This window comes from Mobula hypostoma, chromosome 4 (assembly GCF_963921235.1).
Source record: "Mobula hypostoma chromosome 4, sMobHyp1.1, whole genome shotgun sequence".
NCBI lineage: Eukaryota > Metazoa > Chordata > Chondrichthyes > Myliobatiformes > Myliobatidae > Mobula > Mobula hypostoma.
Window position 1 is genome coordinate 167,192,614 of NC_086100.1, and position 13,285 is coordinate 167,205,898.

At 44.5% G+C, this 13,285-nt stretch overlaps 1 protein-coding gene across 1 annotated transcript in view; it reads right to left on the reverse strand.

Annotated features, from left to right (window-relative positions):
• The window catches only part of abcg2a (ATP-binding cassette, sub-family G (WHITE), member 2a), a 99,214-nt gene that overhangs the window by 17,375 nt on the left and 68,554 nt on the right, over positions 1–13,285 (reverse strand). Inside the window, exon 9 of the mRNA XM_063046916.1 lies at positions 6,716–6,969. Coding sequence (XP_062902986.1) covers positions 6,716–6,969 — 254 coding nt within the window. The remainder of the gene's footprint in view (positions 1–6,715; positions 6,970–13,285) is intronic.

Below are 13,285 nucleotides of genomic sequence, written 5' to 3' on the forward strand. Positions count from 1 at the left end.
TTACTGGAAGCCCACTCCCAGGCAGCTCAAACCTTTCCCAATGGATATTCCACCAGGAAGAACAACTCCAGTGAATTCTCTCTTTAACAGAAAGGGATGGGGGGGGGGGAGGGAATGTCAGCGGTAGAACTCCCATCTCCCCCAACCATAACCACACAATAAAACTAAACGGAGACTGAAAACTTCCTGGACCCCATGACCTGGTTACCATTACTTAAACCAGATGAACTGGTACATGGATAGGAAAGTTTAGAGGGATATGGGCCAAGTGGGAATCTTGCTCAGCATGGCCCTGTTGGGACAAAGGGCCTGTTTCTGTGATGTATGACTCAATGAACCATCAGGAGATTCCACTGAAAAGGTGAGGTGTGTGAAAACATTAGTTTCCATGACTATAACAAAACTTCTACTGAAAATGCACCCACTGAACCTTCATCAGGCCACACAGCAACAGCTTTATAGTACACTGCAGTTCTTCAGCAACAAATACAGCATCATATTTCACTCATTAACACATTAAGATAGTGTTACACCCCAGTCTGGGAAACTAAAATTCAAGCAAGAGAGATCATTTGCAGAAGTTAAAGCCAGTCATGCTCAGTTAACGTCTGGTGGAAGTGGAATACCAAATTCAAGACAGGTGCATTTATATAGCAGCTTCCACCAACGAGAACACCTCAACACTCTTTATGATCAACGAAATACACTTTGAAATGCAGTCACAGTGAAGCACAAGCAACCAACATGCGTGCACAACAAGTTACTCCAAAAAGTAACGATATACCCTTGTGGCCATCCCTCTCAACAGCAGGTATATCAATTTGGATACTGTCGGGGGAGGGGGAGGGGAGTGACTGAACCGAGGAGAGTCACAGTGGTCAGGTTTCTGGCACTGAGTCTGCCTCTGTGACTCAGAGGGGGAAGAAGAGGCAAGCTGTAGTGACAGAGGATTCGCTGGTTAGGGGAAAGGACAGGAGATTCTGTGGGTGAGAACGAGACTCCCGGACGGTATGTTGCCAAAAGGGCAATGCTACGATAGTCATGGGGGACTTCAAAATGCAGGTAGATTGGGAAAATCAGGTTGGTACTGGATTTCAGGAGGGGGGGTTTCTAGAGTGCCCGTGAGATGGCTTTTTACAGCAGCTCCCGGTTGAGCCCTCTGGAGGATCAGCTATTTTAGACTGGGTGTTGTGCAATGAACCAGAGTATATTAGAGAGCTTAAGGTAAAAGAACCCTTAGGGACAAGTGATCATAATGTGATCAAATTCACTCTGAAATTTGAGAAGCAGAAGCTAAAGTTAGATGTATCAGTATTATAGTGGAGTAAAGGGAATTACAGAGGCACGAGAGAGGAGTTGGCTAGAATTGATTGGAAAAGAACACTGGCAGGGATGACTGCAGAGCAGCAATTTCCGGAAGCAATTCGGAAGGCACAGGATATATACATCCCAAAAAGGAAGAAGTATTCTAAAGGAAAGTCAAAGCCAACATAAAAGGCAAAGAGAGGGCATATAATAGAGCACATATTAGTGGGCTGCCTTAATGACTATCGCCTGGTAGCACTCACATCAACAGCGATGAAAGGTTTTGAGAGGCTGGTCACTGGTCATAACTAGACTGAACTCCTGCCTCAGCAAGGACCTAGACCCATTGCAATTTGCCTGTCGCCACAATAGGTCAACGGCAGATGCAATCTCAATGGCTCTCCACACGGCTTCAGATCTCCTGGGCAACACAAGCACCTATGTCAGGATGCTGTTCATCAACTATAGCTCAGCATTTAATACCATCATTCCCACAATCCTGATTGAGAAGTTGCAGAACCTGGGCCTCTGTTCCTCCCTCTGCAATTGAATCCTCAAGTCCCTAACCAGAAGACCACAATCTGTGTGGATTGGTGATAACGTATCCTCCTTGCTGATGATCAACACTGGCGCACCTCAGGGGTGTGTGCTTAGCCCACTGCTCTACTCTCTATATACACATGACTGTGTGGCTGGCTCAAATACCATTTATAAATTTGCTAATGATACAACCATTGTTGGCAGAATCTCAGGTGGTGACGTGAGGGCGTACAGGAGTGAGATATGACAACTAGTGGAGTGGTGCTGCAGCAACAACCTGGCACTCAACGTCAGTAAGATGAAACAGCTGACTGTGGACTTCAGGAAGGGTAAGATGAAGGAACACATTCCAAACCTCATAGAGGGATCAGAAGTGGAGAGAGTGAGCAGCTTCAAGTTCCTGGGTGTCAAGATCTCTGAGGATCTAACCTGGTCCCAACATATCGATGTAGTTATAAAGAAGGCAAGATAGCGACTATACTTTATTCGGAGTTTGAAGAGATTTGGCATGTCAAAAAATACACTTAAAAACTTCTATATTTGTACCATGAAGAGCATTCTGACAGGCTACATCACTGCCTGGTATGGAGGGGCTACTGCACAGGACTAGAAGAAGCTGCAGAAGGTTGTAAATCTAGTCAGCTCCATCTTGGATACTAGCCTACAAAGTCCCCAGGACCTCTTTAGGGAGCAGTGTCTCAGAAAGGCAGCATCCATTATTAAGGACCTCCAGCACCCAGGGCATGTCCTTTTCTCTCTGTTACTATCAGGTAGGAGGTACAGAAGGCTGAAGGCACACACTCAGCGATTCAGGAACAGCTTCTTCCCCTCTGCCATCCGATTCCTAAATGGACATTGAGTCTTTGGACACTACCTCACTTTTAAAAAATATATACAGTATTTCTGTTCTTGCACGATTTTTAAAATCTATTCACCATAGATTTATTTGTTTATTTATTAATATTATTTTTTTTCTCCGCTAGATTATGTATTGCATTGAAGTGCTGCTGCTAAGTTAACAAATTTCACGTCAAATGCCGGTGATAATAAACCTGATTCTGATTCTGATTCTGATTCTGGGAAATTAGAGGTTTGGGAAGCTTTTAAAAACCAACAAAAGGCAACTAAAAACGTCATTCAGGTAAAGATGAATTATGAAAGTAAGCTCGCCAATAATATTAAATAAGGTACCAAAAGTTTCTTTGGATACAAAATTAGAGACAAGAGTGGATATTGGACGCTGGAAAATGATGCTGGAGAGGTAGTACTGGGGGACCAAGAAATAACAGACAAACTGATTAAGTATTTTGCATCAGTCTTCACTGTGGAAGACATTAGCCGTATGGATGAGGTTCCAGGGCATGAAATGTGTGAAGTTACCATAACTAGAGAGAAGGTTCTTGGGAAACTGTAAGGTCTGAAGGTAGATAGGTCACCTGGACCAAATGGTGTACACCCCAGAGTTCTGAAAGAGGTGGCTGAAGAGATCGTGGAGGCATTAGTAACGATCTTTCAAGAATCACTAGATTCTGGAATGGTTCTGGAAGATTGGAAAATTGCAAATGTTATTCCACATTTGAGAGGCAGAAGTAAGGAAACTATAGGCGTTAGTCGGACCTCAGTGGTTGGGAAGCTGTTGGAGTTGATTATTAAGGATGAGATCTCAGGGTAACTGGAAGCACATGATAAAATAGGTGTAGTCAGCATAGTTTCCTCAAGGGAAGATCCTGCCGGACAAATCTGTTGGAATTCTATGAAGAAATAACAAGTAGGATAGACAAAGGAGAACTTGCTGATGCGGTATGCTTGGATTTTCAGAAAGGATTTTGATAAGGTGCCATACATGAGGCTGCTTAACAAGCTACAAGCCCATGGCATTACAGGAAAGATTCTAGCATGGATAAAACAGTGGCTAATCGGCAAGAGGCAAGGAGTGGGAATAAAGGGAGCCTTTCTGCTTGGCCGCCAGTGACTAGTGGTGTTCCACAGGGGTCTGTGTTGGGACCGATTATTTTTACATTGTATATCAATGATTTCAATGGCTTTGTTGCAAAGTTTGCAGACAATATGAATATGAAGATAGGTAGAGAGGCAGGTTGTTTTGAGGAAGTAGAGAGACTACAGAAGAACTTAAAACAGATTTGGAGAACGGGCAAAGAAATGACAGATGGAAGACAATGTTGGGAGGTGTACAGTCATGCACTTTAGTAGAAGAAATAAATGGAGTGAAAATACAAAAAAACTGAGGTGCAAAGGAACTTGGGAGTCCTTGTGCAGGATTCCTTAAAGGTTAATTTGCAGGCTGAGACTGTGGTGAGGAAGGCAAATGCAATGCTAGCATTCATTTCAAGAGGACTAGAATATAAAAGCAAGGAAACTTTATAAAGCTCTGGTGAGCCATCACCTGGAGTATTGTGAACAGGTTTGAGCCCCTAATCTGGGAAAGGATGTTCTGAAACTGGAGAGCGTTCAAAGGAGATTCATGAAAATGATTCCAGGATTGAATAGCTTGTCATATGAGGAGCATTTGGTGGCTGTGGATCTGTATTCACTAGAATTCAGAAGAATGAGAGATGACACTATTGAATGGTGGAAGGCCTTGATCGAGTGTATGTGGAGAGGATGTTTCCTGTGGTGGGACAGTCTAAGACCAGAGGACACAGACTGAGAATAGAGGGCCGTCCTTTTAGAATGAAGGTGACGAGGTATTTCTTTAGCCAGAGAGTGGTGAATCTATGGAATTCTTTGACACAGGTAGCTGTGGAGGCCAAGTCTTTATGTATATTTAAGGCAGAGGTTGCTAAATTCTTGATTGGTCAAGGCATTAAGGGACACAGGGAGAAGGCAGGAGATTGGGGCTGAGAGGAAAATTGGATCAGCCATGATGAGACGGTGGAACAGACTCAACTTATCTCTTATTGTCTTATAACATTCAGGACATTCAGAAATATAATTGCTGGAGTAAGAATTGGTAGGACAAAGGTCACCAGCTTGCAGTACAGCCAACAAGGAGTAGCTCTGTTGCTCCAGATCCAGGCAATGGATAATAGATCACTAAAGACTCAGGTGGTACACTATTAACTCTTGCCAGAACTCTCCCGAAAACCATGTACTAAACACCAATTACAGGTAAGTAACTGTCATTCACCCCTCCCTATGATGCCCATTCTCACCTCCTTCTCCAAATCCAGCAATGGTAGCACTTTATGTTCCTGTGTCTCTCTCGCCAGCAGTCGTCTCCCATTTTCACACCACCCCTCCCAACTCTGTTCTCCAATTAACCTGCTCCCCTCTGTCCCTTTTCTCCCTTCCAGATCTACCCAGTTCTTCTACACTCCACTCCCAGCCCAACTTCACCCTCTTTCAGGAGGGCGATTGAAAATCTGGCTGAGTGATGCCACACAACATCTTACTCAATGTTAGTAAGATCAAGGAGATGATTATTGACTTCAGGAAGAGGAAACCAGAGGTTCATAAGTCAGTCTTATTTGGAGGATCAGAGGTAGAGAGGGTCAGCAACTTTAAATTCCTGTCTTAACGTTTCAATCTTCCAATCTGTGCCTTGTAAGGCATGAAAATGCCCAACGCAGGCCTCTCATGGTCTGAGTCAACATTCTCCTTCCCTTATCATTTCAGGAGACCTGTGCTGGGCCCAGCACACAAGTGTAATTACAAAGAAAGCAACACAGTGCCTCTACTTCCTGAGGAGTTTACAAAGTTTTGGCATAACATCTAAAACACAAACTTCTATAGATGTGTGGTATATTGACTGGTTGTATCACAGCCTGGCTTTGAAACACCAATGCCCTTGAATGGAAAGTCCTGCAAAAAGTAGTGGATACAGCCCAGCCCATCACAGGTAAAGCCTTCCACACAACTGAGCACATCTACACAAAGTGTTGTTGCAGAAAAGCAGCATCCATCATCAGGGACCCCCAGCAACCAGGCCAGGCTCTCTCCTTTCTGCTGCCATGAAGAAGGTGGTACAGGAGCTTCAGGACTCACATCACCAGGTTCAGGAACAGTTAATACCCCTCAGTCATCAGGGTCTTGAACCAAAGGCGATAACTTCACTCAACTTCAATTGCCTCATTACTTTAATGTTCCCATGACCTATGGTCACTTTCAAAGACTCTTCATCTCATGCTCTTGATATTTATTATTTACTATTATTTATTTTTTGTATTTGCACAGTTTGCTGTCTTTTGCACAATGGTTGAATGCCCAAGTTGGTCTGGTCTTTCATTGATTCTATCATGGTTAATATTCTTTGATGGGTTTATTGAGTATGCTGCAAGGAAATGACTCTCAGGGTTGTAATGGTGACATTTATGAACTTCGATAATAAATTCACTTTGAACTTTTCCTTCTCTTCACCCAGTCCATCTGCCTCTAACCCACACACTCCTCCCAATGGCTCCCCTCCCCTACTGTTCCTATCTGCTCTCCCCACCTCCTTTATCTGATTCTATGCTCTCTACCTTCCTCTCTTATCAGATTCCATCAACTGCATCCCTTTGTTGATTCCACCTATCACCTCCCCGCTTCTGTGCTACTTTCTCTCTCTCTCCCCCCTCCCCTTCTCCCCCTGCCTCATCATCTGCTTCTCACCTCTACCCAACCGTCACTTGCCAATTCTTACTCTGCCCCTTCCCTCCAGCTCCATTTTACAGTCCAAGTGAAAGGTTTCAACCCAAAATAGCTGCTGTACTTTGGACCACAGATGCAGCCTGACGTGCTGTGTTCCTCCAGCATTTTGTTTGTTATAATGCCATAATGGCAGCCTTTATACAGCGGTGGGCTTTTATTTGTGTGTCCCTGGTGTTGAATTTCTGAAGTCACAATTAAAACCGTGAAGTTTCAATCTTACCTGAGCAACAGAGGCCTGGGGATTCCTCAAGAGATTTTTGTATGATCGTCTAGCCACCCATTTGAATTGATGAAAGAATGAAGTTGCATAGGTGATCTTTCTCGAAACTAAAGTCGAGTCTGCAACTTCTTCCCGAGCAACCTTTCTTAATTCAGACATCATCTCCGTGTAGTAGTTGGATTTGGAGAATTCTTCTTCCAAGTTCTCTGCTATGGTAATTTCCTTCTTTAATTCAGGTTCATCAAGACCTTTTTCTATGAAGGAAAAAAGAAAATACTTTAGTTGCTCAAATGAAACCCACAGAATTTAAATTTAACTTTGCTTTAAGAAGCATCTATTACTTTGGTAAAGAACAAAATTTTAATTGTATTATTATCCAAATTTATAATCAGAACTCTTTAAATAATCACTTTCAGTTACTTTAATTAAAGAACAAGAAGTTAAAATACTGTATTTTGATTTGGTTGGATTTGTTTGTGGTTGGGAAAGACATAATGTAATTGTTTTTCATGGGTACCTGGACAAGCAAAACCAGAACAGATAACAATGCACAAAGGTAATAGTGCAGGTTCAGCTCTCAATGTAACTCTCAAGGTGCTAGCTTGTTATCTGTGTGGAACAGCACAGCTTTTTTTACGATAATGTGTGGTGAAACAAGGTAATGGCAGGGATGGCCTTACCCGTGAAGGACTAGACCGTATCCACTACTTTTGCAGGATCTTCCGGTTCAAGGGCATTGGTGTTAGCATACCAGGCCAATCGATATACTCTCCACCACACATCTATGGAAGTTTATCAAAGTTTTAGATGTTATGCCAAATCTTCGCAAACTTCCAAGAAAGTAGAGGTGTTGCCGTGCTTCCTTTGTAATTACACTTATGTGCTGAGCCCAGGGCAGATCCTCCAAAATGGCAACACCAAGGAATTTATCGTTAATGATCTTCTCCACCTCTGAGGACTGGCTCATGGACTTCTACTTTCCTCCTCCTGAAGTCATAATCATCTCCTTGGGCTTGCTGACACTGGGTGTGAGGCTGTTGTGGTGACACCACTCAGCCAGATTTTTAATCTCCCTCTTATATGCTGACTCATCACCACTTTTGATTCGGCCTGTGACAGTGGTGTCGTCAGCAAACTTATATATGTCATTGGAGCTGTCCAGATATCCCAGGGTTGAGTGAAAAACCAATTAAGTAGCATCTGTTGTGGACCCGTTGTGCTGGGATGCAAATTGGAGTGGATCCAAGTCGCTTCTCAGGCAGGAGTTGATATGTTTCATCACCAGCCTCTCAAAATGCTTCATCACTATGGACGATAGTCATTGAGATAGGTTACCATGTTCTCCTTAGGCACTGGTATAACTGAAGCCTGCTTAGAGCAGACGGGTGAAGTAAGAGGTTAAAGGTCTCAGTGAACACATGAGCCAGCTGATCAGCTCAGCTGTTCAGTACATGGTCAGGTACCTGACTGGGCCGGATGCTTTCCGTGGGTTCACACTCCTGAAGGATGCTCTCACGTCGGCATCAGGGACTGAAATCTCATGATCATTGGGGCTGTGGGAGTTTGTGATGGCTCCTCCATGTTCTGATGGTAAAAGCAAGCATTGAAGGCATGGAGCTCATCTGGAAGCGAAGCGCTGTTGTCACCTATGTCACTTGGTTTCACTTTGTAAGAGGAGATAGCATTCAAGCCCTGTCACAGCTCGAGCATCCTTCATTGATTCAAGTTTAGTCCAGAATTGCCACTTCATTTGTGAGGTGGCTTTTCAGAGATCGTACCTGGACCTCTTGTAACTTACTTGGTTACCAGATTTGAATGCCTCTAACTTCACTCTCAGCAGATTGTGGCTCTTATGGTTCATCCAGGACTTCTCTTTGGGGAAAATTCTGAATGATTTTGTGCAAACACACTTGTCTACTAGACAACAGTTTTTTTTATGAAGTCTGTGACAACCATGGTGTATTCATTCAGATCCACAGATGAGTCCTTTTATACAGCCCAGTCCACTGATTTGAAGCACCCCTGTAGCCACTCCTCTGCCTCCTGCAACCACTTCTTGGTTGTCCTAGTCTCTGGAGCTTTGCTCTTTACCCTCCGCCTGTATGCAGGTAGGAGACGGGTAGCCAAGTGATCAGATTTTCCAAAGTGCGGCCTGGGCATGAAACAGTAGGTATTCCTTATCTTAGTATAACAGTGGTCTAGTGCAGTGGTCTCCAACCACTGGGCTGCAAAGCATGTGCTACCGGGCCGCGAGGAAACGACATGACTCAGCTGCACCTTTCCTCATTCCCTGTCACGCCCACTGTTGAACTTTAACACACACGAGGTCATTACGCACGCGTCATCCATGTCAGCCCGGTAAGAAGATCAACTCCTCGAGCTTGCAAATGACAGCTGGCTGAAAAGTATGTTTGACACAACATCTCTGCCGGCATTCTGGATCAAAGTCAAGGCTAAATATGGAAGCACTGAAAACTTCCATTTCCAACATCATATCTCTGCGAAGCCGGGTTTTCTGCAATGAATGCAACGAAAACTAAATTGCGGAATAGACTGGACATAAGGAATCCCCTTCTAGTATTGCTGTCTCCCATCACCCCTCAATAGGACCGTCTTGTTGCAGGGAAACAAGCCCAGGGCTCCCACTGATTCAGCGATACTGGTGTGTTGCAATGATTTTATATGTTCATACAGGGAAAATATGTGCTGTGTGTTGAATATCCAAACGTTACTTAAAATGTTATGATGCTATTGACTTATAAGTGATTTATAATTGACTTATCACTATATTCAGGTGAGGAAAATATGCGCTGTGTGTTTAATATTAAATTCGTTAGATAAACCCTTTTAGAAATTAAATTGAGTGTTGTAAGTGATTTATATTTGATTTATCACCTATATTCTGGTTGTGATTTAAACCACCCCCTTCCCCAGGGTTGCCAACTGTCCTGTATTAGCCGGGACATCTCGTATATTGGGCTAAATTGGTTTGTCCCATATGGGACCGCCCTTGTCCCGTATTTCCCCCGCTAAGGTAAAGCGTTCCTATGAAACCTTTCATGCCAAAATGGTGTGAAGCGAAGAAGCAATTACCATGAACTTATATGGGAAAAATTTTTGAGCGTTCCCAGACCCAAAAAAAACCTACCAAATTATACCAAATAACACATAAAACCTAAAATAACACGAACATATAGTAAAAGCAGGAATGATATGATAAATACACAGCCAATATAAAGTAGAAATAATGTATGCACAGTGTAGTTGCACTGAACAGAATCGCCAAAAACGATTTGTAGAAAAAAATCGGCACGTACACGCATGCGCACACAGGTGCCCGCGCAAGGCTTCATGGTTATGGTAGTCTTTCTCGGGGTAAACACCAGTGTCCCGTATTTGACTGCTACTCTTATCTGTTGGCAACCCGACCGCCCCCCCCCCCCGGTTGGCCAGTCCGCAAGAATATTGTCAATATTAAACCGGTCCACGGTGCAAAAAAGGTTGGGGACCCCTGGTCTAGTGTGTTGGGACCTCTGATGCTACAGGTTACATGCTGATGGTAATTAGCCAGGGTTTTCTTCACACAATCCTGATTAGAATCCCTGACTATGGTTTGAAATGCATCGGGGTGGGGTTTCTTGTTTGGTGATGGCATGGTGCAGTATCTCAAGTGTCTGATTACAGTCGGCCGATGGTTTTATTTAAATTGCGGTCAGGATCATGGAGGAGAACTCTCTTGGTAAACAGAATTTGATAGCGTTTGATCGTTAAGTGGTCGAGGTTGGGGGAAGACGAGTTCAACAACAGACAAGCACCACGGAGAGAGTACTATGAAACACACACCTCCACCTGTTGCCTTTGCTGAATCAGCAGTTTAGTTCATCCTGTCCATCACAAAGCCTTCAGGTTTGATCACTTTATCTGGCATACTCTGAGTAAGCCACCTCTCAGTAAAACAGAACACAACAATTTTTCATTTCCCTTCGATACAGCAATCTCACCCTCCGGTCCTCAATTCTGTTCTCCAACAACTGCACATTTCCTAACATGGTGTTTGGGGGGGGGGTACTCAGCCCCCTCTGTTTCAGCCTGGCTTAGAGTATCACCTCCCGCCCCACCCCACCTCATTTCTGGCTATGGTGACGAACCTTTGTCCACTTAAAATTAAGACTCGTCTCTGAAACCATCTTTCTATTGCCAGTAGTTAAGTTTGGCATCTTATGGATGCCGGGAGAAACCTCATCTTAGGCCTCAAGAGGGCAAAGACTGACAACAGAGAAAAAAGTCCAGGAACACCTATCTGAACAATCCCCTGCGCATGTGGATGGCATCAAGGGCATTATTGACTATGTAAGGGAAAACTGTGTTGACTGTATCAGTGACACCTCTCTCCCTGGTGCTCCAAACTACCTTTACGAGGCATGCAACACAACGCCGGCCATGAACGCTCCTCCCTCCCTTCCCAAGTGAGCAGCCACTGTCTGAAAAAGAAGCAAATGTGAGAAAGACTCTGCAGTCAACCCTTGTTGGGCAGCCGGGCCAGACAACATGCCAAGCTGAGTACTCAGGAAGTGTGCACAGCAGCTCACTGATGTCTTCAAAGACATCTTCAACACTCCACTCATCCAGGCTGCTGTCCCCACACGTTTCAAATCAGCCACTGTCATCCCTGTACCAAAGAACTCTGCACCTTCAGAACTAAATGACTACTGCCCAGTAAGCACTGATGTCAATCAGTGCTTTGAGTGGCTGATAATGGCACATACCAAACACTCCATTCTTGCCACAATGGACACTCACCAATATGCTTACTGAAAGAACCGCTCTACGACAGATGTCATAGCATCAGATATTCACCATGCCCTGATGTTACAAGAAAATAAGTACATTGATGTTAGAACCGCAAACACGAGGAAATCTGCAGATGCTGGAATTTCGGGCAACACACATAAAAGTTGCCGGTGAACGCAGCAGGCCAGGCAGCAACTATGGGAAGAGGTACAGTCGATGTTTCAGGCCAAGACCCTTCGTCAGGACTAACTGAAAGAAGAGCTAGTAAGAGATTCCATTCTCATTCTGATATGTCTATCCACGGCCTCCTCTACTGTAAAGATGAAGCAACACTCAGATTGGAGGAACAACACCTTATATTCTGTCTGGGTAGCCTCCAACCTGATGGCATGAACACTGACTTCTCTAACTTCCGTTAATGCCCCACCTCCCCCTCGTATCCCATCCGTTATTGCCTATCCTCTGGACTCCCTCCCCCCAACTTCCTTTCTCCCTAGACCCTCTCATATCCCTTTGCCAATCACCTGTCCAGCTCTTGGCTCCATCCCTCCCCCTCCTGTCTTCTCTTATCATTTTGGATCTCCCCCTCCCCCTCCCACTTTCAAATCTCTTACTAACTCTTCTTTCAGTTAGTCCTGACGAAGGGTCTCGACCTGAAACGTCTACTGTACCTCTTCCTACAGATGCGGCCTGGCCTACTGCATTCACCAGCAACTTTTGTGAATGTTGTTCCTGGATTTCAGCTCGCGATTCAGCACTATTGTCCCACAGACCTTGGTCAACAAATTCCTTTCTCCTTGGTCTAAATACACCACTGTGCAACTGGGTGTTGGACTTCCTCACCAACAGCCCTCAGATAGCAGGGTGCACAATCGCTCCTCCCTCCCCATCTTCCTCAGCACAGGCGACCCCATGGCTGTGCACTGAACCCTTCGCTGTACACTCTGCTCACACATGACTGCACGGCCAAGTTCACATTGTCAAGTTCGTTGATTACACACAGTGGTGAGGCTCATACCAACAATGTTGAGTCAGCCTGTAGAGAGGAGGTGAAGAACCTGAGGCCTGGCGCTGGGCAAATCACCTCTTCCTAAATGTCAACAAGACAAAGGAGATGGTCACCACCTTCAGGAGAACGCGCATCACTCGTGCCCCCTTTATACTGGCAGCACAGCAGTGGAAACTCCTGAATGTGCACATCACACACAACTTCTCAGAACACATCCTACACAGTCAAGAAAGCTCACCAACACCTCTACTTTCTGAGCAGGCTGAAGAGAGCTGGACTTTGCACATCTATACTCACATTATTCTACAGATGTGCAGTACAGAACATCCTACCAAGCTGCATCACTGCTTGGTACGGAAACGGCACTGCAGCCGACAGGAAGGCCCAACAATGGGCAGTCAAAATTGTCCAATGCATCACCTACACCAGCCTACCCGGATTCAAGAACATATATACAGAAAGGTGCTGGAAAAGGGCCAGTAACATCATAAAGGGTCCCACCCACCCTGCTCATGGACTGTACGTAGCATCCGCACCAGAACCACCAAACTCTAAAACAGTTAGTTTCCCCAAGCAGTAAAACTGATCCACACCCCCACCAACTAACTCCACCACTACTTTATTATTTCCCATCTGTCACCTTATATACAGCCTAGCAGCATTTTAATGACATTCAATAAGCTACCTTATGTAATTATATTTATAGTGTTTTTTTTAGTATTATTATTGTGTTCTTTATCTTGTCTGCTTTTTGGTGCTGCATCGGATCT